The sequence below is a fragment of the Oncorhynchus clarkii genome, chromosome 20 (assembly GCF_045791955.1).
Source record: "Oncorhynchus clarkii lewisi isolate Uvic-CL-2024 chromosome 20, UVic_Ocla_1.0, whole genome shotgun sequence".
Lineage (NCBI taxonomy): Eukaryota > Metazoa > Chordata > Actinopteri > Salmoniformes > Salmonidae > Oncorhynchus > Oncorhynchus clarkii.
Window position 1 is genome coordinate 14,533,911 of NC_092166.1, and position 27,705 is coordinate 14,561,615.

Genomic DNA, 27,705 nt, shown 5'->3' on the forward strand with positions numbered 1-27,705 from the left:
TCATTGACTTGATTATTGTGTTATTGGCTTGCTTATTGTTTACTCCATGTGTAACTCTGTGTTGTTGTCTGTGTCACACTGCTTTGCTTTATCTTGGCCAGGTCGAAGTTGTAAATGAGAAGTTGTTCTCAACTAGCCTACCTGGTTAAATAAAGGTGAAATAAAACATTAAAATAGTTCAATGAGACAGATATTTCACCGGATGTATAAATGTGAAGCATCTGCTTGGCGTTTGCGCGTAGTGCGAGGAAGCCCAGTGGCCACCAGTGGGAGAAGATGGAGTTTGGACGATATTCTGCACATTTTCTCATCGATTAAACATGTTATCTCGATACCGTTTTCTGTTCACAAAACTAAAATCTGTCTAAAAGAGTGGACTACGTTATGTAGACTTTACCCGTTGCCAAAGTAAAAATTGCGTTGTTTAAGAGTGCAAATGCCAATTTAGTTCATCCAAACGTGCACTTCAAAGTAGGCGTTCCCTAACGGAAATATACAAATTATGATAGAACGCCTCAATAGGATCTCGCTAGCTCGTGCTTCGCGTTGCCCTCCTCCTTGCTTGTTTTGCCCACTTTGACAAATGTCTTCCCATTTGAAACGATGGGCTGTGGTCTATCTTGGTTAAGTTATTAAAAAATGTTGGTTGATACACAGAACAATGAGTTCGTTCTAAAACGTTTTTGGTTGATACTTGTGGCATCGCCTAAATAACACGTCACTGCATCCGAGGAAGATGATTGGACAATATACTCAATCTCCCGTGATGCTCCGCGGTTAATGGTATCTGTCGCTTATTGACAACGTAGGTTATGCTACTCGAGGACATTTTTTCTTCTGATAGCTATCCCAACGAAGTTGCTTTGCGCTGTTTCGGACTGGTTGGGAGATGGCGGCAGTTCTGCTCCAAGTTTTGGAGCGTACAGAGCTTAATAAACTTCCTAAAGCTGCTCAAAACAAATTAGAAAAGTTCCTAACTGACCAGAAGAATGAAATCGAATCCCTCAAAACGCAGCACGAGCGGTTCAAAGCGGACTGTGGTAAGTGGAGCATTGGCTAGTCGGTTAGCTAGCTTTAGTTCGCTGTTTATATCAACCAATATAACTTTAGCTGCTGGTTGGTTATATTTTACGTTACTAGTTAGCTAATAATCTATGAAGTTGGCCGTATTTATTAGCTACCACAGCAGTAACGTTATAGCCTGAGATGGTAGTAGTACAGGCCCTGTACTGTAACGTGAACGTTAGCTGGTTGAGTGCAATGATTGTTTTGCAAGTGCGTTTTAAGTGAAGTGAGTTTGCTAATTAGTTAAGCTCGCTGCCGCTACCTTCTAGGAAGGGGTGACTAAACTGATCACGTTTTATTCCATGTACATCCTCAAATTCTGGCTCTTACACGTTTCTCATTCATATTTCCAGTGTTACTAATTTTTGTCTAGAAGACTAGCGTTAGACACACCAGCTACCTACATCATATTATTGCCTCCCATGTCAATGATTTCTTAACGTGTTTGAGAGCTAGCCTATCGCCTGCCCATGTGTGACATATCCCCCATGCCTTACTACATATATAGAGCAGCAATACTTTGACGTTGAGAAGAGATTGGCGGAGAGTCAAGAGCAGATTGTGTCTCACACCCGGAATTACCAGACTCTCAAAGAGGAGAATACCAAACTCAGTAAGTAGTCTGTTGTTTTCCACACTACCAATGTTGACATTCCATCTGTCACACAGTCCAAGTCCAGGAGGTTAGATTGAAGGTTAAGTGTTATATTCTCTTTCTCTGTAGTCGAAGAGCTGAACAATCTGAAAGGTGTGGATGTGGAATCGTCAGAGGAGAAGGAATCACAGCAGCCGGTGAGAATATGCGTATCTTTCTTTGTCCACATGACCGTTATGCATGCAGAAAGCTTTTTCATCAAACTTCAGGGAATGGAAGGGCATGAGCGTTAACATATATCATAACTCTATCTCAGAGCAAAGCCAAATATGAGATTGAGGCCGAAAGGCGGGAACTGGCTCGTCTGCTTGAAAAGAGAACTCAAGATGTGGAAAATCTCACCGGTAAGACACGGACTCGGCACATGCGAGTTGTCCTCATTGTAAATGATTTGTTTGTCTTACTACCTGCTATTATTCCATATGATAAGTGTGTTAATTTGTTTTCCGCAGAGGATGTCAAGCGGCTCAATGACAAGCTGGTGGAGACCAACACAGCCAAAATAGATCTACAGCTCAAACTGGATGAGATCCAATCTTCTGAGGTCTCCATTCAGGTGAAAAATTCCAGAGCCTCAGAGCATGCTAGCCCTTTACTTTATATTAACTACATTGACAACATAACAAGGTTGTATTTCAAGCACTTTGAGAAGCAGATTGAGATGGGGTGTCTCAGAGAATGCACCTGTCTGATCATCCCTATATTGTATTGAATACAATGATTGCTTAATGATTTCACACATTGTATTTCTAGCACCGTGAGAAACGTATGGAGCAGGAGAAGGAGCTACTGCAGAATCAGAACACGTGGCTGAACTCTGAACTGAAGACCAAGACAGAGGAGCTGCTATCAGTCTCCAGGGACAAGGGCAAGGAGATCCTGGAGCTCAAGTGCAGCTTTGAGTGCAAGAAGGATGAGGTACTGTACCATAAGGCCCACTGGTTTTATGACATCTTGTGCAAATATATCATATATGCTTCAATTTCACCAGGCTGTTCTGTAATTGTATGATCTCGTATACAAAGCAATAGGCATAGAAAATGTCAATATAACTCTTAGCTATAATGATGTGGAGAGCATTACATTTCTTTGGTATGAATGTTGTGACCATATAGAGCAGTCTATGTCCTTACACCCAGTGCCTTCCACCCTCTCTCCAGGTCACAAGACTTCAAACCCAAGTCACCAATCTGAAGAAGAGCAGTGAGAACCTGCAGAAGCGAGTGGAGGACCTGATGACAAAACTGAAAGAGGTTTGGTGTAAATTCAACTGATTAGAAATGGGATTATTGATAAGGAACTATACTGTTATCAATACATCTATGTATTGTAGGCTAAAGACCATCATAGCACCATGGAGGAGAAGTACCGCAATGAACAGAATGCCCACATCAAGCTCTCCAACTTGTACAAGGTAATTATCTGACTATTCTTCTAATGAACTATGTTGGAATATGTATGAGCACTGTTTTTTATTATGCAGGGGTATATTTTAGCACTGTTTTGCATTATGTACAATATTTAGTGTGAACATTTAGTCATATAAGGCATTCATAGCAGTGCGGTGGTAGCTTGCTAATGGTCCGTTCTTCTATGTGGTTTCTTTAGGGGTCAGCGTCAGATGCAGAGTCCAAGAACGAGGAGTTGAACAGGGCCGTGGAGGAGCTGCACAAGCTGGTGAAGGAGTCTGGTGATGGTGAGATACACAATGCGTTCACTCTATTGTTTCCAATTCCTAATGGTTGTTGTCAACCATTGATACAATCTATCTAAATAATATCACATTTTGAAAAGACCCAAATGTTATAGGGAAAAGTAACACTTTGGTTTGGCTGAAATCTAATAGAAACATTAATAAAAACATAGTATACATTTTTTTTCTAATTATGTCATGGCTCTTCCTTCCAACAGCGAGACAGAACATGGAGAAGAAGCTGGCAGATATGGAGGGGTCAAAGAGCAAACAGGAGGCTGAGCTGAAGGAGAAGTTTAAGAAGATGGAGCTGGAGAACGCCAACCTGCGTGCCTCAGATAAGAAAAGAAGTATGGGACAGTACTGTATATATGTATTGTCTAGAATTTTCCTTTAGCTACAATCTGAATCTGTTGATCTTGGACTCCTCAGTCCTATATTCTCTTGAAATGTCTTATTTGAGATATTATCTCATACTGCAAGACAAGGTGTCTAGGATTGTTGAATGATTTGTTTTTTTTAAAGTGTTTATTTCTTCAGGCATGCCAGTGCTCACAGAGGAAGAGTTGGACTCCATGTGTCCGACCGCAGCTGCTGTGGCCAAGATTGTCAAGCCTGGAATGAAGTTCATGGAGGTAAAATTACATGTTTTAACATTGTGACGAAGCATTGAAATGAAGTGTCCAAAAGTCTCGAAGATACAGTGCCTTCAGAAAAAATTAATACCCGTTGACTTATTCCACATTGGGTTGTGTTAGTCTGAGTTAAAAATAGATTAAATATATCTTTTTTTTTATTACCCATCTACACACAATGCCCCATAATGACAGTGAAAACATGTTTTTAGAAATTTTAGCAAAAACTATTTAAAGTGAAATACAGAAATATCTTATTTACATAAGAATTCATATCCCTGAGTCAATACTTTGTAGAAGCGCCGTTGGCGACGATTACAGCTTTGTCGTCTTGGGTACATCTGGATTTGGGTGAGCTTTGGCTGAGCTACTCAAGGACCTTCACATTCTTGTTCTGAAACCATGCCAGGGTTGTTTTTGGCTGAATGCTTGGGGTCATTGTCCTGTTGGAACGTTAATCTTTGCCTCAGTCTAAAGATGTCTGTATGCTTCCCAGATGAAACGGGTAGTAAGAGTTTGTGCATATATTATGAAGACACTTGTGACGTTTTGGATTACATTTTTTTCTGGAGTCAAGCCAAAGTCTACGCCCCTTTGTTGGTGATTGGTTAACAGGAAATCGTCTAGCATCCATACGGTTTGGCCTGCAAAACTATTATGACCCCTCTATGGAAAGAAAAGACTCTCACGAACACGTACATGACCACAGGCCTCACAATACCCGCCTGAAGGTCCCCCAGTACCAGCTGAATAAATGAATGGAAGTATATATGGAGACTGTTTTGTGTCAAAAAAATAAGGGGTTCATGTAAAAAAAAAAAAAATGCATGTTTCCAGATGTTTCTTATCTTTCTCAGATATAGGACAGACTAGAGGTCGACCGATTAATTAGTGCCCATTTCAAGTTTTCATAACAATCGATAATCGTCATTTTTGGACGACGATTACATTGCACTCCACAAGGAGACTACATGGCAGGCTGACTACCTGTTATGCGAGTGCATCAAGGAGCCAAGGTAAGGTGCTAGCTAGCATTAAACTTATCTTATTAAAAACAATCAATCTTAACATAATCACTAGTTAACTACACATGGTTGATATTACTAGTTTATCTAGCTTGTCCTGCGTTGCATATAATCGATTCGGTTCCTGTTAATTTATCATTGAATCACAGCCTACTTCGCCAAACGGGTGATTTAACAAGCGCATTTGCGAAAAAAGCACTGTCGTTGCACCAATGTGTACCTAACCATAAACATTGACGCCTTTCTTAAAATCAATACACAGGTATATATTTTTAAACCTGCATATTTAGTTAATATTGCCTGCTAACATGAATTTCTTTTAACTAGGGAAATTGTGTCACTTCTCTTGCGTTCTGTGCAACAGCGTCGGGGTATATGCAGCTGTTTGGGCCGCCTGGCTCGTTGCGAACTGTGAAGACTATTTCTTCCTAACAAAGACTGTAATTCATTTGCCAGAATTGTACATAATTATGACATAACATTGACGGTTGTGCAATGTAACAGCAATATTTAGACTTGGGGTTGCCACCCATTCGATAAAATACGGAACGGTTCCGTATTTCACTGAAAGATTAAGCGTCTTGTTTTCGAAATTATAATTTCCGGATTTGACCATTATTAATGACCTACGTATTTCTGTGTGTTATTATATTATAATTAAGTCTATGATTTGAAAGAGCAGTCTGACTGCATTCATTCAAACAGCACTTCCCTGCATTTGCCAGCAGCTCTTCACTCTGCTTCAAGCATTGCACTGTTTGACTTCAAGCCTATCAACACCCGAGATTAGGCTGGCAATACTAAATTACCTATTAGAACATCCAATAGTCAAAGGTATATGAAATACAAATGGTATAGAGAGCGAGAGAGAGAGTCCTATAATAACTACAACCGAACACTTCTTACCTGGGAATATTGAAGACTCGTGTTAAAAGGAACCACCATCTTTCATATGTTCTGAGCAAAGAACTTAAACGTTCGCTTTTTTACATGGCACATATTGCAGTTTTACTTTCTTCAACACGTTGTTTTTGCATTATTTAAACCAAATTGAACATGTTTCATTTTTTATTTGAGACTAAATTGATTTTATCTATTATATTAAGTAAAAATAAGTGTTCATTCGGTATTGTTGTAGTTCTCATTATTACAAATATATATATATATATTTTTTAAATCGACCGATTTTAGTCGGTATCTGCGGTATCAGAACAGTCGGTATCAGAACAGACTTCCTATAGATTTGTTTGGTGGGGGACTATCTGTTCCCCCCCAAATTGGATGCACCCGACGTCAATTTGGAGTGTCATAGCGAGGGGGTGTGAATACTTATGTAAATTAGATTTCTGTATTTCAATACATTTGCAAACATTTCTAAAAACCATGTTTTCAGTTTGTTATTGTGGGGTTTTGTGTGTAATTTAATCTGTTTTTGAATTCAATATCACAATAAAATGTGGAATAAGTCAAGGGGTATGAATACTTTCTGATGGCAAATGTTTAGTCATGACTTAAACACAAAACAATCCCGCTCTCTTAGCTGTACAACGCATTCGTGGACATCCAGGACCAGTTGCTCGTGGAGAAGCAGGAGAACCGGCGTGTGACGCGCGTGCTGGACGAGATCGTGCAGGAGGTGGAGGAGAAGGCGCCTATCCTAAAGCGCCAGCGGGAGGAGTATGAGAGCATGCAGAGGTCCATGAACAGCCTCTGTGCCAAACTGGAACAGGCCAGGACGGTGAGCGGGAGAGGTGACGGGAGTGGCAGGACTGGACGAGTGAGGATCGATATGTGGGGGAGGGGAAAAGAGAAATTGGCAGAGGAAGAAGCTGGGTCGTGTTCATTAGGCACCAAACTGAAGGGAGGGACTACCTAGACTTATAAGAAATGCTCATTTTAGTTTTGAAATGTCTTCCATTTCATGAACAAAACCCAGATACATCACATAGAAGAGGGGAGAGAATACGACGCAGAAAAATATAGGCATGTATCAGTGCTAATGTCTGAGTTGAGGCTTGGATTGACCAATTTCGATCTCTTGTAATCTTCAGGAGATCCACAGCCTGCAGAAAGAGACAGATGAGGCCAAAAAGCACTGCTCCAACCTGGAGAAGGACAACCAGCACTCTGAGAGAGAGCTGGAGGACATGTCCCAGCAGGTATACCATGTTGTCATTTAGTGTCTACCATTACCATATTAATATAACTGTTAACTTAAAATGAACTTAACTACGTTCCAGTTTAACAACGTTTACTAAACCATATTTCCACAATACATTGTGTTCATTGCTCTCAGGCCAGGTCCATCAACAGTGAGACTCCTGTCCAGGTGCACTAATAACAGAGTAATAGCACTGTAATAACAGAAATATAGGGGAACTTAAAATATGAAGTTAACAGTTTGGTGGCTATCAAAGTGTCTTGGTTTTCCTTGCCTTAACAAAATCAAGAGAAGCTCCTCCAGGAATAAGAATAGGAGCCACTGCCTTTAATAAGTTGCTCTCATATAGATTTTACTCCTTTTCATCGCGCCCTCTAGGTGCGCGTCCTGCTAGTGGAGCTGGAGGAGGCGCGTGGCAACCCGGTGGTCCGCGAGGAGACGATGAACCTGAGCAGCAGCTCTGAGATCATCAACCCACGCCAGGTTTCCTTCCGCAGTGTGGAGGAGCTGCAGCGGCAAAACCAGAGCATGCTGGCACGTCTCCGGGAGCTGGGGGAGAAGATGGAGAGAGAGCAGACTGAGGCCAAGTCTGCACGGTAGGGAACGTTTATCAACCCCTTGACACTGTACTTCCTCACCCTTGAACATAGTATCGCAGTCATACAGTCAGATTTAATTTGCTTAGTGCTTTTTACAAATGCATTATTTCTGAAAACAAACTCTATTTCTCCTGTCTTGTGTATATGTAGTGTGACCCAGCTGGAACAGCAGCTAGAGAAGGTCCAGAAGGAGCTGGAGATTATAAAGGAGCAGAGAAACCAGCAAAAGCAGCTGGCTGACTCCAACGGCCGCCAGAGAGACATGTACCGCATCCTGCTGTCCCAGAGCACCGGCTTCAACCTCCCACCACAAGGTGAACTTCTCAGCAACCATCTCACAACCTAACCCCAACCTACCCGCTGTAAACACTCATCAACTTAAACGTAACCTCAACCACCACAGTATAACCACCCTTCAACCTAACCCTAATCATGACAAAGATATATGCATTGAGCCTACCTTCACACACAACCAAATCAATACATGGACCCGGGCATGTTTATTTATTGGGCCTTGGAGCTTTAGATCAATTAATTGATCTTTGTTATGCTGACAGGATTATATATGTTCTTATTCCCAGGTCCTACACAGGAGGCAGCCCCCCAGATGTACACCCCCAGCAGGCCCTCCTTCCCCCCTCCCACCAGGGCCACCCCCATGAGGGCTTCAGCCGCTGAGTCTTCCCAGACCTCCCAGGCCAAGGCTGCTCTCAAACAGGTCAGATGCGTACCAGGGAGAGGCAGTCAGACAACATTCAAGTTGACACTTTAATTAATTCTTTGTTGAATCAAAGGAAATTGAGATACTATTCATCTATGTTATGAATTTGTTTACTTACCTCGCGTTGGTCAGCATGCGAAACTGGGCACAGTGTGTAGTTTGACTAGGCTACTGTTATTGCCTGGGGTTGTCCAGCATGCAAAATGACTTGTAGATCACTGTCACTGCTGTTCACATGCAGTTCGGCACTGCAAGAGAGGACTCATCAGTTGTTACAAAATATTTTGTATTTTGATGTAATAATCATCATATCGAAGTAAACTTGGAGTCACGTGATATAATTTTTACTTTCACTAGGAGTTTATAGGCAGATTAAATAAATTATCATGAACTTCATGGTGGTGCTGAACAGTGGTGAGCTTGACGCAAATTTACAATAAATATTGAGAGTATTATTTGAATGCTGGTGACATATGATAATCAATGGTTGGCTGCCAATTATCAAATATAAATTATATTCTTCTTATCCATATCTCATCATATAATGTACCCTGTCCACTATCAGTGAACTGTTTAGAGAGCATGTGCCAAAACCAGATTGAGCAAGATCGCGATTTATTGCCACAGTTTGCGACAAAACAATCCGTAGAGTTGAAAATGCGATGGAAACCAATTTAACTTACACTCAGTGATCAAAAGGGAACGATCGCACACTCCCACTCAGTGGTCAGTTTATTAGGTACACCACCCCGTTCACAAAATATTTTTTTCATTCTGCCCCTTCCAGTTGAACGACTCCTTCACCACATACAAGAATGAGAAGGCGGTGAACGACAGGATGCTGAACGAGCAGAACGAGAAGCTACAGGAGCAGCTGTCTGCGGTCCGCTCCCAGAAGGCCAAGCTCTCCACACAGCTGGAGTTTGCCTCCAAGAGGTAAGTTGTTACACATCAGTATTGTTGTTGGATTTAGTATATGTCCAGCATTGCTTTTTCATACTTCACCTGACTTACTTTAGAAAATTCGGAGAAAATTGATTTCTGTTGCATTTTTAATTTTGTCTATCGATCATTTTCCGCTTCCCTTTTCGAATGCTCTGAACAAACACATCTCATATGTATTTTTTGGGGCAGAAGTGTCCATCTGCTGAAGTCAATCAAACCATGTTTGGTCTCTGTCAGATACGAGATGCTGCAGGAGAATGTAAACGGCTACAGGCGGGAGATCGCTGCTCTGCACGATAAGAGCCAGAAGATGGCCGCCACGGCTCAGAAACATGAGCAGATCATCCACACCATGACCCAGGATCTCCGGGCGGCCAATGAGAAGCTGGCCTTGGCAGAGGTTAGGAGGTTAAGGTTGGCCCAGGCGGGGTTAGTTAAGTTGCGATGGGGTATGTATGTTTATTAATTTCTCTTCTCCCCTCTCTCTCCATTTCTTCTTTCTCCTTTTCTTTCTTCCCCCCCACCATCAGGTGCGTGGTGAGAACATGAAGAAAGAGAGAGACATGCTGAAGTCAGCAGAGTCCAGACTGAACCAGGAGAAGGAAGCCATGATGGCTGAGCAGCGCAACCAGAACCTCCTGCTCACCAACCTCAAGTCAATCCAGGTACACACACTGCTCTTACATATGTCAACCAGTTACACACAAACACATTGTATCCTTACTGAGGTCTATCCTGACAGACTCCTCACAGTGGGCCTCTAGTAATTGAAAATGCCTCAAAGGACAAATCTGTGGTTTGGCTTTACCCCACTTTCATTAGCCCTGTGGGATATCACTGCAAATGCAGCTTTGCCGTAGAGTCCAGTCACACTACTCTAGTGTAGAAAAGATCTATGTTTAATGACGATCACCTCCCTGCCTTACTCTTGTCCCATAGCTGACGATGGAGCGTACAGAGACCGAGACCAGGCAGCGTCTGAACAGCCAGATAGAGAGACTGGAGAGAGAGCTCACCCAGTTTAAGAAGAAACTGGCTGAGGAGGTGGAGCAGAGGCACATGCTGGGCCGTAACCAAGACGTTCGTATATACTCAATCTTTTTCTTACTTCACTTCCTTCCCTCTTTCTTACTGATTTGCTCTCTGACACTGGTTGTCTTTTTTTCTGTCTCCTTTATCTCCTCTCACTTTTTCATCCCCTCTTTCTTCCCCCAACCCTTTCGTTCTGTCCTTCTCTCTTTAATTGCCCTTCTCGTAGGGTATGAGTTGAATACCCGTGACTATGAGAATATTAGACCTTCTGTGGCTTTTACCATAACATCACTTAAGCATTCCGCATGCTTCGGTTCAGCTCGCAAACTCCCTTAAAAGAACGAGAAAAAAGCGCCAATAGTACTGTTTGTTCATCTTTAGACGCCGTAGCCAGTATACACTTCCTCAACATTCAGAATTAATCTAAGATGACTCAAGAAATCTGTCATTAATTATGACGTTTTTGCCAAGATTTTAGTCGAGCAATTTTACATCTAACTAAGATGTTTGGTGCAAAAAGTGAAGAAATTTGCATTAAATGATTTGTTTCTCATTGAATGACAACAAGCACTTCAGTGAAGAATCCCTACTGTTGACCAATCACTGACGAAGGGGCGTAGACTTCGTCTTGCCTTCAGACATTTTTGTGTGTGTGTGTGTGCACGAACAGCCCCAAAAAACCTTGCCGAAGACCAAAACAAAGAAAAACGTCACAATGTTGTCATAATATATGCACAAACTTTTTCGGCTGGGAGCATGCGGACACTTTTAGGCCCCCTTTCCTTCCTCCACCAGTTTTTATTTAAATATACTCCCTCAGGCTCAACTGCTGGAGGCCAAGAAGCAGCTAGAGGCCCAGTGTGCCCTGCACCAGAAGACCAAGGAGCTGTTGAAGAATGCTGAGCAGCAGGCTAACCTTCTGAAACAACAGCTCAGCCATGCAGAAAGCCAGAACCAGGGTTCAGGTCTGGGCCAGACTAACCCCCGGGCACCCATCAGAGCACCGTTAAGAGGTAGGCTTTTGTCCAAAGGGGCAAATACAGATGTCCTCTGGGAATTTGACAGGAGACATTGCAATGTATTGTGTAAAAGCATTGGAAATGGTGGCATTGGACCAGAACTGTTGGCATTTTCAGTCACTCTCTGTGTGTTTGTTTGTAGCTCCATCTCAGACCCAGTCCCAGGAGGCCCAGGCCAAGCTCCAGTCAGAACTAGAGGAGGTGCGCGGGCGTCTGCAGCAGGCCGAGAAGCAGATCAGCGATCTGCAGGAGCGCCTGCAGAACGCGAGCACTAACGTGGAGCAGTACCGCACCGTGGTGCTCAGCCTGGAGGAGTCCCTCAGCAAAGAGAAACAGGTTATGTGTTGAGAATTAGCACAAGAAAAGCATACAAGTACTTATTATCCTACAATGACCCTTTCCCTTTGACTTATCAATCTTCCATCCTTGTAGTAATCGGCACTACCAGTGGAGTTCAAACTCACTTTGAACACCAATTTGATGTAACTTCTTTGATGCCTAACTTCCTCTCTCTCTACCTCTCAGGCTCGTTCTCCTGTGGAGACTCGTCTAAAGGAGGCCCAGGAGTTCCAGCGTGGGCTGGAGAAGAAGCTGGTGGAGGCTGAGAAGGAGAAACAGGAGCTCCGTGAGGAGAAGAGGAAGGCCATGGATATTGTGGAGAAACAGGTAAGATGGCAACTGTACCAAATACTTTCTCAAAACATCAGAAGCCACAGCTGTTGCTAAATGTTGCAATGTATTGACCCCTCTTATGTTTGGATGTCTGGAGCTGACATGTTAGTCGGGGGCCCAACAAGGCTCTTCTCTGTCATCCTCCGCTCATGCCTACTCCTTTTTCCCCAGGTGAATGAGCTGAAGAGGACCATGAAAAACTTGCAGTCAGAGCTGCAGGAGGCGGAGGAGAGGAAGGCTGCAGCCATCACCCAGGAACAGAAGGCCATGCAGGACAGCCTGCAGCAGGTAGACTTCCAGCTATGTCAGGCTACATGTTCTCAGTCGATAATTAAGGGCAAACTGCCCTGGATGTTGCTTGCTTCAGATCCTTTGTGCTTCACCTCTAGTTATAAATGAGGTAAAACGCTAGAAAGACTGTTGGTATGACAGTGTCTAGGCATGGGTTTGTCAAACTTAACTCTCTTTCTCCTTGCACAGGGCAAGCTGGCAGCGGAGGCCCAGAACAAGTACGAGCGGGAGCTGATGCTGCATGCGGCTGATGTGGAGGCGCTACAGGCGGTCAAGAAACAAGGCCTGCAGGGGAACCAGAGCAGGAAGCAGCTGGAGGACAAGGCCAAACAGACCACCACCCAGCTACAGGAGGCTCGCACCAACTGGAACCAGCTGGAGAAGAAACTCAAGGTTGGTGGTTGGTCAGGAGGTGAACGTTGTTGAAAGAGTTATGCGGATCTTTTTGACAGACAATGTGGTAAAGAACTATTAGATTTGGCCAGGATGTATCAGGTTACCGTTCCATCAGTTGCTTACTGGTGATGAGCTGGAAACATTGTTCTTCACACCCTGGCTTCCCTCTTCCCCCAGGAGGACCTGTCCAAGCAGCAGAAGCGGGCAGACGAGCTGCAGAAGCAGAATGGCCTGCTGCACCAGCAGATGGAGAGCCTGGGAGCCAAAATGGCCGCCACAGTACAGCAGCAGCAACAGGCTAGTAGGGAGAGCAGCCTCAACCTGTCCTTCAGCGAAGAGGGCAAGTCCCAGGAACAGATCCTGGAGATCCTCAGGTAGTAGATAGGGATGTGACTTTGCTTACTGTGCCAATTCCTTTATAGATACTTGATACCTGTATTGCTGACCTGTGTTAAACATGGATAATTTACATCTGAATCTGCGGTCACCTGAATTTCCTGATTGTAAAACTGAAAGATCACACTGATACATTTTTACACTACAAAATGGTTTCCCAGACCAGATTGAGCTAGTTCTAGACAACAACAAAAAAAGTACCATTCTACCTTAAAAATGGGCTTAATCTGTGTCTGGAAACCGAGCCTATACTAGAGCTGTTCCTAACCAGTACTTTAGCGAGCAAGCAGTTTGTTAAGCCTGCTCTGACCTTTCCCTCCTGCAGGTTTGTGCGTCGTGAGAAGGAGATTGCAGAGACACAGTTTGAGGTGGCTGAGGTTGAGACACTGCGCTACAAACAACAGGTTGAACACCAGGATCGAGAGCTGAAGGAACTACAAGAGAGCCTCAACGCTGAGAGAGAGAAACTACAGGTAGAATTAGAAAGTTCTTAACCTTTCAGAGCATCCTTTCCTCTGTTACAGCCTGCTACGGGTTCATATTTTAATTTCAACCAACTCTGCTGTCTGCCCCCCAGCTGACAGCAAAGACCATGGCCCAGCACGATGAGAAAATGAAGAGGATGGAGAACTTAAACGTGCTGGTGGAGACCAACAAGATGCTGAAGGAGGAGAGGGAGCGACTGGAACAGGAGCTGCACCAAACCCAGGCTAAAGTAAGGACTACTATACACTCTATTGAGTGATGTGGAAAACACGGACAGAATCACGGAATCCAGACATTTAAACGGAATTCAACAATATTATAACATGTATTGAACTTATTAGGAAATCAACTAAATGTTTTGAATTGATAAACGCTATAATTTGCAGCTTTCTGAAACATGAATGCCCATGTTTGTGTGTGGTGCGTGCGTTTGGTACACATTTTGTGTAGCCGTTAATGATGATGCTAATGATGACTGTAAATTCGTAGATGGAAAAGCATTCCTTAACCTCAATGAAATGTTAACTACAAAGTAGCCTATGCCTACCTGGCAGAATATCTGATTATTTACATCAATCCAGTGGCCATTTGTTTTGTTAACTCTGCAATCACATGAGTGCTACAGAAACACTGCATACCATACAATGGTCTCTGTGGGTGATTTGGAGAACAAAAACCAGAAGACGAAAACAAACCTAGAAAAACAAACGGAATCAAGCAAACGCATGAATGGATTTTATTGGGCCCTATGAGTGTTAAAAGCATCACTAATAATTGGTACTAGCTACATGATTTCTTTCTAAAGATGTTTGTCAGCTGCAGTAATACTCCCAAATGTTTAGTAGGCATCCTAATGTTGATTTCTGAGCCAGTCTGTTGCCTTTTGGACACACATCACCTGTATGATGAGACTGAATTACATTTTTATAGTTCTGTAGAACTCCGTTGCTTTGATGCTATACACGAAGAACCCTTGTCTCTATACATATACTGACAGAGTGCTCTTTTTCTCATGTGAATTGAGCGTTTACCATTACTTCCTTTTTCTTCCAGGTGCGTAAGCTGGAGGCGGACATCACTCCCCTGCAGGACTCCAACTCTGAGCTGAGTGAGAAGAATGGCATGCTGCAGGCTGAGAAGAAACTGTTGGAAGAGGACAGCAAACGCTGGAAGGCCCGCACACAGGTCAGAGTTCAACTTCAATGTTTGTGTGAGAGAGATGATGTACAATATGTGTGCGTGCTGTTTGTTCATAAATTCACTTTGGCTATCTACTCTGATATCAGAGCACTCTCATCTGAGTGTACAAGAGCGCAGAATAACTGATGCATTTTCGAACACACAACACCCATTGAATATGGCCGGTGTCATTAAACGTCTGCAAATAACTGTAATTCAATTATTGCAAGCAGGACAGTTGCAGTCACCAACACCAATAACATGAAAACAGCCTAACCAGCTCTGCTAGGGAGAGTAAAATGGTCAGTGAGCTGTTCTCTCATTTGTTTCTTGAAGTAGCTAGCCAACGTTAGCCAGTTAGCTTGGGTGCTTGACTCCCATTGTGAGGTCAGATCAACCCTACTCTTCAGCCAGATCATCCAGTGTGCACTCTGAATGCTCAGAGAATTTACGAATGGACAATCTGACAACGCTCTGAATTTGCAAACACCCAGAGCACACTCTGGCATTCCAGAGTGAATTTGTGTGTGTGTGTGTCCCTCAGCAACTGGTGAGCCAGCAGAAGGATACAGACCAGGAGGAGAACAAGAAGCTGCACTCTGAGAGAGAGGCCCACCTCAAACGCATCCAGCAGCTCTCTGAGGAGACTGGGAGACTGAAGGCTGAGGTGGCCAGGTCAGTACGCACTCACTCGAAATAGACTCATCACAATTAACGTACAATTCTTTATATTTGTTGATATAAAAAACAAGGCAATAACAATTACTATAACTACCAATTTGCTATCCTATATTTATCTTGTCTTACTACACAATACACCTGTCATGTTGTGACATGCAATTTGCCGCTCACTCTGATTCTATGCATCGTTGTAGAATTATAAAACACACGTGCACACCAGGGTTGGGGACTATTCATTGTTTCCAATTCAGAAACTGAATCCAAATGTAATAGTACAGTAGGCTCAAATATAAACTGTCCCAAGATTATTGTCCAAAATAATTTTTATTAGGTTATTTTCTAATCCGCATTCCTCTACACTTGACTCTGTACATACCCCTGTCCTCCATTAGGACCCATGCGTCGGTTATCACAGCCCAGAGCCAGGCGCAGAACCTGAAGGAGAATCTGGGCAAGGTGACCACTGAGAGGGACGCGAAGCACCTGGACATCCAGGAGAAGTGCAAGACCATCACGCAGGTCAAGAAAATCGGACGACGCTACAAGACGCAGTATGAGGAGCTCAAAGTGCAGCACGACAAGGTGTGTGTGTGTACATTTGCTGATCGTGCATGTTTAAACTGTACCTGCACATGTTTGCACCCACAGCTACAATGACCGGGGCCAGTCAGAACTTTACTGACTGTTAATTCTGTTCCGTTCCAACACTCTGCTCCTGTCCCCTTTGGTAGCTGGTGGCGGAGGCAGCAGCCAAGCCAGCCCAGGAGGAGGTGCTGCAGGCTGTGCAACAGGCCCAGCAGCAGGCTCAACAGGCCCAGCAGGCCTCTGCCCAAGAGATCCAGAGCCTGAAGGACTCCCTCAGCCAGGCTGAGACCAAGGTCAAAGACCTGGAGGGACAACTGGAAAACGTACAGGAGGTAGGTATACTGTATGTGTATGGAGCCAGTGTTGTAGATGCTGGGCTTAACTGCTTTTCTAAAAGTCTACTTTTGTGCAGATGGGTGTTGGCACCTTGTCAATATCATAAACCATGTTTCCAACCATTTAATGCGGTTGAATTACCTGACGCATAAAAAAAAGTACTGACAGGAAATGTCAGTGTAATTTCATAAATGTCGAAAAACTATTTGTTCGGTCGACAACTTTTTGTCTGTATAAAGAATAATGCGCAAAATGGCGGTGGAAATGCATTCATGCGCAAATATTAACATAACCATCATATCGAAGTAAACTTGGAGCAAATGATATTGGCCAACCACCACAATGGAAAACATGAAAAGTTTATAGGCAGATTAAATAAGTTATGAATTTCAGCTGGTGGTTAAGTGCACAGTGATCAGGCACATTTCCAATAGGCTAAATATTGAGGGTAGGCTGTTATTTGAACGCTTGTGACCTGATGATCGGTGCTTGGCTGCCAATTATCAATTGAGATCGTCTTACTCTTATCCATATCTCATCATATAACCCCCTGTCCACTATCAGTAAATTCTTGTCCTAGAGAGCATGAGGTGAAACCAGACTGAGCGATTTATCACTACAGTTTTTGTGACAAAACCATAGACTGAAAAATAAATGATGTACATAGCCTTTTATCCCCAACAAGTCAGTTTGATGGATAACTCACCACTGGTGAGAAAATCTGGTGATTTTATGCAGATTTTTAAAAATATTCGCCTGATTATCTTTCACCATTTGGATGGAAACCTAGCTATTGACTAGAAATTAACCTTTGATTTGATTGTATTTGTATTTCCATAAATAAAAAAAAATCCAGAGAAAGGTCATGATTGAATACATTGCCACCTTCCTTGTCCAGCCATGATCCTGTTCCCTTGTTCTGGAGGACCAATCTATTCCCTTTCCTGTACTTCGTTCACCATACAGCTTTACAAAACACCTCAAACCGTTGACCCCCAAACCCCTCTAATGATAGCAGGAGACACATTTCTATCTCGTATGGATTAATAAAGTATTGTTCTCAATCACCCTGTCAGACGGTGAATGAGCGCAACACAGAGATGGGGCGGCTGAAACAGGAGCTGACCCGGCTCCAGGAACAGTCTACACAGGCCCAGGGGACACAGAGTGAAGTGACCCGGCTGAAACAGGAGCTGACCCGCCTCCAGGAACAGTCTGCCCAGGGGACCCAGGGTGAAGTGACCCGGCTGAAACAGGAGCTGACCCGCCTCCAGGAACAGTCTACCCAGGCCCAGGGGACCCAGGGTGAAGTGACCCGGCTGAAACAGGAGCTGACCCGGCTCCAGGAACAGTCTACCCAGGCCCAGGGGTCCCAAGGTGAAGTGACCCGGCTGAAACAGGAGCTGGCCCGGCTCCAGGAACAGTCTACCCAGGCCCAGGGGACCCAGGGTGAAGTGACCCGGCTGAAACAGGAGCTGACCCGGCTCCAAGAACAGTTTACCCAGGCCCAGGGGACCCAGGGTGAAGTGACCCGGCTGAAACAGGAGCTGACCCGGCTCCAGGAACAGTCTACCCAGGCCCAGGGGACCCAGGGTGAAGTGACCCGGCTGAAACAGGAGCTGACCCGGCTCCAGGAACAGTCTGCCCAGGGGACCCAGGGTGAAGTGACCCGGCTGAAACAGGAGCTGCAGGAGAAGACTGCTCAGGAGGAGTCGCTACGGCAACAGATTGCCGACAAGGAGGAGAAGACCAAGAAGGTCTTCATGGGCGCCAAGCAGAAGATCAACCAACTCAACAGTAAGTCACATAGCTAGCTGTTTATGTTTTGTTTATGCACATTATCTAGTTTGTTGCCCCGATTTTAAAGAAATTATTTAAGTGATCTGAGAACTATCTGGGGTTTGTACTCATCACGGATTCCAAATGAAGTATTCTGTGTGTGTCCCAGTTGCGAAGGAGCATCTGACCAAGGAGGTGGAGGAGCTGAAGCAGCAGCGGGAGGAGCAGGAGGTGCGTCTGAGTGCTATCAAGTCCCAGTATGAGGGCCGTCTGCACCGACAGGACCGAGAGATCAGGGAGCTCCGAGACCACCGTGACGAACAACCTCAGAGAGACGAGTCCCAGGACCAGGGGAAAAATAAGGTACAGGCACTGCACACAAACGTCTGCATGCACCCTTACGTACTGTACAGGGAGTACTGTACACTTGATTTGGGATAAATTACATTTAAAATTCAGTCAATCCAGGAGATGAATTGAATTTCCAATTCAATTATTTGTGATAGACACTTTCTTCTTCCAGACCCAGGAGCAGCAACAGAGAGCTCCAGATCAGAGGCAGATCAACCAGAGGACTTCCCAAGCTGCAGACAGGGGAAGGTAGAAATATGTCTGAATCATGCACACTGAAAATAAAGACTGGTTTAAAATCTAAAGTAACTGATGCATCCCCCAACTCTTAACACCACGTCTGTGTCTCCCATTTCTTACCAAACAGTGGTTCTTCCGGCTCTTCAGAGCAGCCCCCCACTGCCAACATCAAACCCACCACGGTGTCGGGCGGTGCCCCCAGTAAACCTTCCCCCATCCCCGGGAACAAGTCCACCCCCAGGGCCAGCATCCGACCCATGGTGCCCATAACCATGCCCACCCCCACGGCCACTGTCATGCCCCATACACAGTCTGAAAACCAGGAAGGTGAGAGAAGTGGCTCTGTATTATAGGATTGGCATTAGATGGGTGACTGTCCCCCAGGGCAGCTGTGGATGGGCGACTGTCCCCCAGGGCAGCTGTGGATGGGCGACTGTCCCCCAGGGCAGCTGTGGATGGGCGACTGTCCCCCAGGGCAGCTGTGGATGGGCGACTGTCCCCCAGAGCAGCTGTGGATGGGCGACTGTCCCCCAGGGCAGCTGTGGATGGGCGACTGTTGACCTGACCTTGTTATCCCCTGTGTGTGTGTGTTAACCCCCACAGTGCTGCAGTCCTCTGAGAGTGGAACCCCCGTGGAACACGTGTCTGTGTTCGGCAGCACCAGCGGCTCGGTCCGCTCCACCAGCCCTAGCGTCCAGAACATCACGCACTCTCAGTTTCAGCCAATCAGCAGCCAGGCCACCGCCTTCGTCCAGCCAACCCAGCAACAGCAGGCCCCGCCCACCGCTGAGCTGGCCAGTCAGGAGACAGAGGCGGGCCCTAGTGGTCAAGTGGAGAGGCCCTCCACTTCTACGGCCGTATTTGGCTCCGCTATTGCTACAGGGGGCTCTGCTGGGCCAAAGCGTGCACGCGAGGTGGAGCTGGAGGCTCGAGCAGAGAGCGCCGACATGGCCCTGGAGAACCCAGACGAACCACCCATCCCCAAAAAGCTCCGTATCATCCAGAGAGTAGGACTGGAGGAGGAGAATGAAGAGGGCACTGATGGAGAGGCTGAGGGGTCAGGGGAGAACCAGGAGACTCCAGATGGCAGCCAGGTAAACCTTAAGACATAGGAGTGTGTGCGCACAAATTCATACGCATGTGTATCAGGCCCTGTATGTATACAGGTGCATGCATTCCTCATCACATGAGTGTTGTTGCAAAACCCTATCTAACTGTGTGCGGTAGGAACTACCAGACGTGTCCTTTCCTGTACTGGGAGAGGTGGAGGAAGAGGATGACGGGGTGTCCCAGTCTGTCCCCTCAGACCACCAGGTGACCCCCCAACCCTCGGACACCCAGGACTCCAGCGAAGAGCGCCAGCCTGACGTCATCATCATCGACACAGACAGCTCCAGTCGAGAAGAAGAGGAGGAAGAGGCAGAGCAGGTGAGGGTTTCAGTATATGTTGACGTTAAAATATATTGTGTTTTATGAATGTTTGCAGAATCTGATCTGTTGAGCTCTATTTAGGTGTTTAATTCGAAGTAAGGTGTGCATTTCACGCTAGAAGTGCATTTCACACTAGTTTATTTTCTCTCTGTAAAAGCACTTTGTGACAATTGCTAATGTATACAATCTTTAAATACATTTGATTATTCAAGAGATGTTTGTATTTTCTCAGTATGAGGAAGAGGTGGAGGAAGAGAAGGATGATGATGATGACGAGGACCAGGGGATGGGAAGAGAGGAGAGCAACGAGGGGAGCGGAGACGCCAACGAGCCGTTTGAAGGAGACGAGACGGGCCCTGAGACCTCGGAGCCTGCCTCGGAGAACGAGGAGAGCATGGGAGCTATAGACTCAACCTCCCAGAAACAGGCTGACTCACAAAGCGGTGAGAGACACTGTTTTTGTACGACATTTGTATTAGGAAGTCCCCCAATTTGCATTTGAAACACTGATGACTGAGGGAGTTTTGTCTGACAATTGAGAGACTTCCAAATATGGATGTCGTGTTTTGAAAGTAAAATTAATGCAGTAAATATCATTAAGTAGAAGTGAATAGAAACTTGAGGTAGATGTGACTGACGTATCAGAGTCTGAGACATTAACCCCTTCCCCTGCTTCCAGGTGAGGGGAGCAGCAGTACCACCGAATCCTTCCCCATGGCCATGTCCGACCCCCCCAAAGAACTACTACAGCCTACCGCTAGTACTACCAGCACTTTCTCCTTCTCTACCTCCCCCTTCTCCCCCTCCTCCAGCCTGCGCCTGCCCCAGTCTGTCCCCCGCCGACCCCCACACCCCCTGCCCCCACGCCTCTACATCCAGCCCCCCGGCCCTGAGCTGGGCCTGGGACCTCCACCCACACAGGTAAGGTTTTGATACAGACGTAAATACAGATATTCAGATGTAACCTGTACTAACATGCTCCTGGGTTCAATTATACAATATTCACTATGTACTGAGTCAGCTGTGCAAAAATATTTTGTCTAGTTCAGTGTCCTTGTGGTTGTTTGTCCCACAGAGGCTGTCTGTGCCAATCCGCCGGCAGTCTGTAGGCAGAGGACCCCAGCTCACGCCTGGGATAGGCAACATGGTAAGGCAGGAAGGAATGGTGCCTGGCTATATTTTGAGGCTTGGTTTCCCAGACACAGATTAGTGTTACCAAGCTTATTCCTGGACTAAAGGCTTCTTGGTCTAGGCATAATTTGGGTCCAGGAGTATTTCAATGACCATGTAACCTAACCAAGTTATGTCTTGCACAGTTTGCAAGTCCTTTCTCACCATCTCTGTTCTCCATCCCTCAGCAACACTTCTTTGATGACGATGACAGGATGGTCCCCAGTACGCCCACGCTGGTGGTGCCCCACCGGACTGATGGCTTTGCTGAGGCCATCCAGTAAGTCTCTCTCACACACACACACACACACTTACTTGTATGGACCCTTAAATGAATGTTGTGATTTGGTATTTATTGACTGGACCCAGTCTCTTGGCCATTGGTTTTTCATTGATATTATTATCGGTGTCTGTCTCAGTTCTCCACAGGTAGCAGGAGTTCCCAGGTTCAGGTTTGGTCCTCCTGAAGACATGCCTCAGGCCAGCTCGTCCCACTCTGACCTCGGACAGCTCGCCTCACAAGGAGGTATAACACACACCAAGTAGCACTGAGTGAATATGCTGCTCTGTACTGTCTTTTTCCTCTATAGATACAATATATCTGTCATGAAATGTATATGTCATTGTAATGAGTGTCCGCTTCAACTCCCTGACCTCTGTGGTTGTGTCTGTAGGTCTGGGGATGTACGAGAGTCCACTGTTCCTGGCCGCTCACGACGAGGAGTCTGGAGGGAGGAGTGTTCCCACCACGCCCCTGCAGGTTGCTGCCCCAGTGACACTCTTCAATGAATCCCACCCCTCTGATGCCCAGGACATGGCATCCCAGTCTGTTCCCATGGTGACGACATCCACGAGCCACCACGGGCTGGCAGTCCCCGGCGGAGAGACCATCCCAGGAGATGACGGTGACGAGGTGTTCATGGAGGCAGATAGTGAAGGGTGAGAACAGGGGTTGTTGTGGTGTGGGGATGGGGGGGGGGTGTGTGTGTTGCTCATACACTTTTCAATCCTATTAGTAGGAGTGGTGAAGCGTCCATGGATAGCCAGGCTGAGATGGACTCTGTCCAGCCGTCAGACGATGCTAGTCTGCCCTCCACAAGCCAGGAGCCCACCTCCAGCTCTGCCGGTCAGTACAGCTTTCCCTCTCTCACGTCTCTCTTGCTTGTTCTCTCACACCTCAACCTTCTCTCATCCCTGCTTACAACCTCTTTGTCTCTTCTCTAATTATTTTGCTCCCTCTCTCTTCAGACACCAGCAGTAGTGTGCAGCCCAAGCCCTCCGGTCGCCCCTTGGCCCAGCACTCTCTGCCCATGAGAACAGCCAACAGGGGCAGGGCGCTCATCCGCAGAGGAGGTGAGCTTTCATCTACATTGAATTTTTAAGTCTTGAAGGCCACTTTTAACCCAGAACAACATGTTATAAGTCCATTCAACTAAAGCAGTAGCTTTGCTACCATACTGTTGCCTAATAGAGTGGAAACGCAGCACACAACAAAGTAGATGAGAATTTTTTTAAATTAGTTTGATAAGCAAGTGAAAGTAGGTGACATAAAGCACACATTGTAGACTTTTGTTTGGCATGTTGGAGTACATGTGCTGCAAGTATAGTTGGAGCAGGGTTGCTGTCATGCGAGAGATACTTAAGCCCCCCCAGGTATGGTTTAAACTTGGACTTGTAAAATGTTTTATCTTAGGTTTGAACTTAGCACTGACAGTTTAGAGGTAATTATTTCAACGCAGATCAAAACAATCTTCAAAGAAGCTATAGTGACCCAATCTAAAGCAGCACAACAGAGTTACAAGTGTCATGAAGTGGCCATTTTGGATGATGGGTAAGATGGAACTTGACTCTTTTCGCCTCCTCCATTCAAGGTATGGGCTTCCTTCGAGCAGGAAGAGGCCCCTTCGGCAGAGGAAACCTACCCCGCTAATGATGCCATCATGCACTGCTCCATCCCCCGCCCTTCATCCCAACTATCAATCATAGTGTCTTGGTCTACTTAAAAAATCATACTAATTTGTGATCGACTTTTCTTCCCTAACTTCGTGTCAGTGGATACCATGTGCTTTAAAAGCGTACATTTTTGTTGTTTTGTATTTGTTTCAAGAAGAGTGATTGTTCCATTGCTTTTGTTTTTGCTAATAAACTTAGAGGAAAATAAAATGTTTGTCGTAGTCGTGCGTTGTCGGTGGTCCATCCATAGGGTTGCTCTAGACACACTTGAGCCAGTTGATTTTTTATTTTTTTTATTTTACCTTTATTTAACCAGGCAAGTCAGTTAAGAACAAATTCTTATTTTCAATGACGGCCTGGGAACGGTGGGTTAACTGCCTGTTCAGGGGCAGAACGACAGATTTGTACCTTGTCAGCTCGGGGGTTTGAACTCGCAACCTTCCGGTTACTAGTCCAACGCTCTAACCACTAGGCTACCCTGCCGCCCCGTTGATGGCGTTCTGGCGGGGATCGGGGTTGTCTGGTTTGGCCAGAGCAGGCAGGTCACCAGATATCTTGATGTTGAAGTAGAGCGCTAAAATGGATTAGAGTTCATGTTACTATATAGATTATAAATAACTACCTTTCCAACAGAATAACTGTTTTGCTTTTAGATTAGCATTTTGACTTTTTAGTATTCGTTTTTATCGTTTTTATCCCTAGTGACCGGTAATTTCCACATTGCGTATTCTGTTTCTCTCAAAACATGTTTGATACCATTCCAGCCATTACTGTGAGCCCGTCCTCTCCAATTAATGTGCCAACTGCCGCTTGTGGTTCAAAGGCACTTAAATCTCTTATCTTGCCCATTCACCGTCTGAATAGGACATACAAACAATGTCTCAAGGCTTACACATTTTTCTTTAACCTGTCTCCTCCCCTTCATAAACACTGAAGTGTGTTTAACAAGTGACCTCAAGGGATCATAGCTTTTCAACCTGGGCAGTCGGTCATGGAAAGAGCAGGTGTTCTTAATGTTTTGCAAACTGTATGTCAAACGCAGCATCGGCGTAAGAATGATAAATTTCTTAAATATGTATGTGTACATTACGTCTGTCTTTTGAACTGCAGTAACCCCATTTCCATGATATAACCAAGATATCAGATGTACAATACCTCAAACTAAGACTTGGGTCCAGCAAAGAGGAAGTATTTGTATCTGTCGGCCTTCTTGGCGCTGGGGACAGACACAGCTGAGGTCACTGAGGAGGGGAAGCCTTTCAGAGACGGCTTGATGTTAATCTCTACTCCCAGACGCACCTCTGCTCTGCGACCGTGGGGTTTCTTGGTACTGGACTTGGATTTCTTGCCACAGACGGGGCTACTTCCAGCAGGGTAGGAGTATTTCTGCATGGTGCCTCCTGTGAGAAAGAAATGGTTTATTAGGCTTGAGTGAAGCAAGCTCATTGGTGTAAATCATCATGTAAAGCAATGGGAGTAGGTTAGGTAGTGGTAATCCTCAAAACTCTCCCTAACTTTTCTTGAAGAAGTAGACAGACTCGGGCCTTCTCCTGTTAACAGGCACAGACAGGGCTGCAGTGATGGTGCCAGTCAGACCATCAAAACTAGAGGCAACAGATTTGGGGTAACCAGGCTCCATCTTGCCGTTGGCCATCCTCCAGTAGCCTTACATGGAAAAGAGATGGGGACAAAAGTGTTGCCATTTGGTTCCACCAAGGCATCTCCACTGCCCCAACCCTCTGAACTTCTCAGGTTCTAGGTTTTTCCTCTGCAGTTCTAAAGCATCTTGATGATGTAGCTCTTGCCCTGGCAGTTGGTGCGGGTGATGGCACTGTCAATAGGGGACGGAATGCCAAACTCCTCCGTGACGTTGCGGGCTGGGCAAAGGGCCTTGGTCCTGGGGTCCATCGTCCAGAAGAAATTACCTGGTTGGGGGAAACCAAACCACAATCATTAGATAATGTATCAACTCACTTCAGTTTTTGTCTGCTGCTGCTTTGGAAAAGCTACTTGACCTTCATAAACATTTAATCACTAAGTAATAAGTGAGATATGAGAGAGCTGTGTAGGACAGTGCTGGGCATGAGCTAGGCCACTATGCTCAACACACACTTGAAGATGAGAATGGTTCCGTTGGCCAGTCTGTTGATGGGCAGGTCACTGCAGAGGTCTGGGTTACTGTTGGCATCTAGAGTAAAGAGGACACACCCGTGTGGGTAGAAGCCATTACAATTGTGAAGAATATTTAGGTGTTATTTACTATATAATATTATACATATAGCTTACTGTATAATAGCTAAATATTTACTTGACAGTGATTGCATCATTTTTTTTAGCAATAATCAATTGATGCAGTACTATACATCACAACAGAGCAGACATCCCAAAAGTGACTGACGGAGAAACATGACATTAGTATCTAATCCTGAGGTCCCCAGCTGGTACACTTTTTTGTGGGGTTTGTTTGGGTTGTTGACCTCAAAGGCCTTGGCTATGCCTGCCAGGGTGCTGGGGCCGTTGAGCTGAGATGCCCTCCAAGAGACTGGTGGCTGCATCACTCAAGGCTTCACAGGAGATAAGGGGGCAAGATGGAGGACGTTAGAACATGTACATACCAACAAACACAAGCAGGTATCAGCACTCAGAGAGAAAATTGGACTCCTGAGCCTACTAAGATGCATAGAGCTTTGCTCTTGTCGCTCGACTACCTCAAAACATAACTAGCTGTTCTGCCACTTTCTCAGACAACACCATCAAACACTTGACACTCACTATCCATGACAGTGGCTGGGCCATGAAGCGGTCAGTCAGGGGGTAAAAGTCAGGGTTCAAAGAGGATGCTGGGTCCTCGGAGAAAGGAGAATAGTCACTCTGACTAGAGCTGCTGGATCCAGGGTAAGGGCCGTTGGTGTCTGTGAGAAACACAGACCGGTTACAGGAATCCACAGAGCAGGCTACCATAAACTCTAAATTATGAAAATGACTGAATGATTCTAGCATGTAGTTATAATTCTTAATCAATTGTTGCCCAGCATCAAGTGCCTTGTGTGTTGACAAAGTCCTCAATCTCTACATTTCATACATTACATAAAGTGTTATAATGTCAATGATGGACAAGAGCACCCACAATAGGCTGAACTTACAATAGTCCTGAGTCTCAGGAAAGAGGTCAGACAGAGCGGGGTATGTGACCTTACTATGGTCTGAAAGCACAACAAAAATACCAGAAATGATCAACTTTTGTGTTCTGAGACCCAGAGGGCAGACAGACACAGGCTCAGCCCCTGAACTGCTGCATGTATCAGTACAGTTACTGCTTTCATCTCATCTGACCACAATACATCAATAACCTAGAGGCCTATTGTGGGTTGGATTATCACATGCAGTCAGTCGGTCACTGATCAACACGTAACCAGATGGAGGCTAATTGCTCTTCCAGTCAATAAGCATGGCCTTGGTTTGGAAAAACTCAGGACCGCAGCTATTACACACATGCCTTGTCTGCCTTCCTCACTCTCGCTGTTTAAAGTTTTCTTGGAAAATTTGAGAGACTTCAATTCTGTCTTGCTGGAGGATTTGTTCTTAGGAAGCGCTAAAGATAATTAATTGTATCTTATTTAAACGTTTCTACTGTTTAAAATGGCCCACTCTAACCTAGCACTGAGACAGTTTGGCCTATAATCAGGGTACACAAGCTCTGTTGATCCATGCAGTTACTTTGCTACAAAGACAAAGACAATAACTGAGCCTGTTGGCTTTTTCGTGGCATCCTGCTTGATCCTCTGGGTTGGTGTTGGAATTGGAGTGGCATCTAAAAACAGAAGAAAGTTGATGGTGATAATCAAAAACGATTAGTAAATGGTCTGACCCATCACTCTATTCAACTCACTTTAAATCATTAACTACATAGGCAGTGTTCTTTAGACATGTTCTCTGTGGGACTGATGGGTTTAATGGATTACTGATTGCTGGTTGTATTGTCCTGGTTAAGTTGAGCTAACTATCAGATATCATGAAAAAGTGTTGTAAAGAGTCTTCATAAAGATAGCTGTTGGACGTACCGCAGTGGTTCTGGTAGTCACGGCAACAGGTGTCATAGCGGACACAGCCTGAGTCACATTCGCAAAGCCTGCCTCGTCTGAACCATTCACCACACCTACCACTGCACGACCTGATATTCACCAACACACAGACTTTCTCTTTGTACAT

At 45.2% G+C, this 27,705-nt stretch overlaps 1 protein-coding gene and 1 pseudogene across 2 annotated transcripts; one reads left to right on the forward strand and one right to left on the reverse strand.

Moving 5' to 3' along the window:
• Positions 1 to 773: 773 nt before the first annotated feature.
• LOC139375976 (nucleoprotein TPR-like) lies at positions 774 to 23,706 on the forward strand. Of its 2 annotated transcripts, none has more exons than XM_071117966.1 (47): positions 774 to 1,040; positions 1,574 to 1,678; positions 1,790 to 1,857; positions 1,977 to 2,064; positions 2,173 to 2,276; positions 2,474 to 2,638; positions 2,881 to 2,973; positions 3,054 to 3,134; positions 3,329 to 3,416; positions 3,632 to 3,763; positions 3,954 to 4,048; positions 6,614 to 6,811; positions 7,125 to 7,232; positions 7,613 to 7,830; positions 7,984 to 8,147; positions 8,415 to 8,551; positions 9,342 to 9,490; positions 9,737 to 9,899; positions 10,030 to 10,164; positions 10,439 to 10,579; positions 11,352 to 11,544; positions 11,693 to 11,886; positions 12,076 to 12,216; positions 12,394 to 12,510; positions 12,703 to 12,906; positions 13,087 to 13,283; positions 13,631 to 13,778; positions 13,883 to 14,020; positions 14,845 to 14,976; positions 15,515 to 15,645; positions 16,044 to 16,233; positions 16,383 to 16,568; positions 17,649 to 18,369; positions 18,521 to 18,714; positions 18,875 to 18,951; positions 19,070 to 19,269; positions 19,546 to 20,036; positions 20,170 to 20,370; positions 20,606 to 20,816; positions 21,053 to 21,294; positions 21,449 to 21,520; positions 21,732 to 21,823; positions 21,963 to 22,069; positions 22,218 to 22,482; positions 22,560 to 22,669; positions 22,792 to 22,896; positions 23,415 to 23,706. In XM_071117966.1, the coding sequence occupies exons 1-47, from the start codon at positions 890 to 892 to the stop codon at positions 23,471 to 23,473; spliced, it is 7,701 nt and encodes a 2,566-aa protein (XP_070974067.1). In that variant the 5' UTR covers positions 774 to 889; the 3' UTR covers positions 23,474 to 23,706. The 2 variants fall into 2 exon arrangements, with proteins under 2 accessions (XP_070974067.1, XP_070974068.1); XM_071117967.1 differs by having other exon boundaries at positions 22,563 to 22,669.
• Positions 23,707 to 23,969: 263 nt separating this feature from the next.
• On the reverse strand, positions 23,970 to 27,705 carry LOC139376880 (proteoglycan 4-like; annotated as a pseudogene).

Bases quoted from the DNA above. Each gene is read 5' to 3' on its own strand.
- LOC139375976 (XM_071117966.1), top strand. From the start codon at position 890: ATGGCGGCAGTTCTGCTCCAAGTTTTGGAGCGTACAGAGCTTAATAAA. The intron at 3,764-3,953 runs GTATGGGACAGT...TTATTTCTTCAG, and splicing joins TGCCTCAGATAAGAAAAGAA to GCATGCCAGTGCTCACAGAG. The intron at 9,491-9,736 runs GTAAGTTGTTAC...GGTCTCTGTCAG, and splicing joins CTGGAGTTTGCCTCCAAGAG to ATACGAGATGCTGCAGGAGA.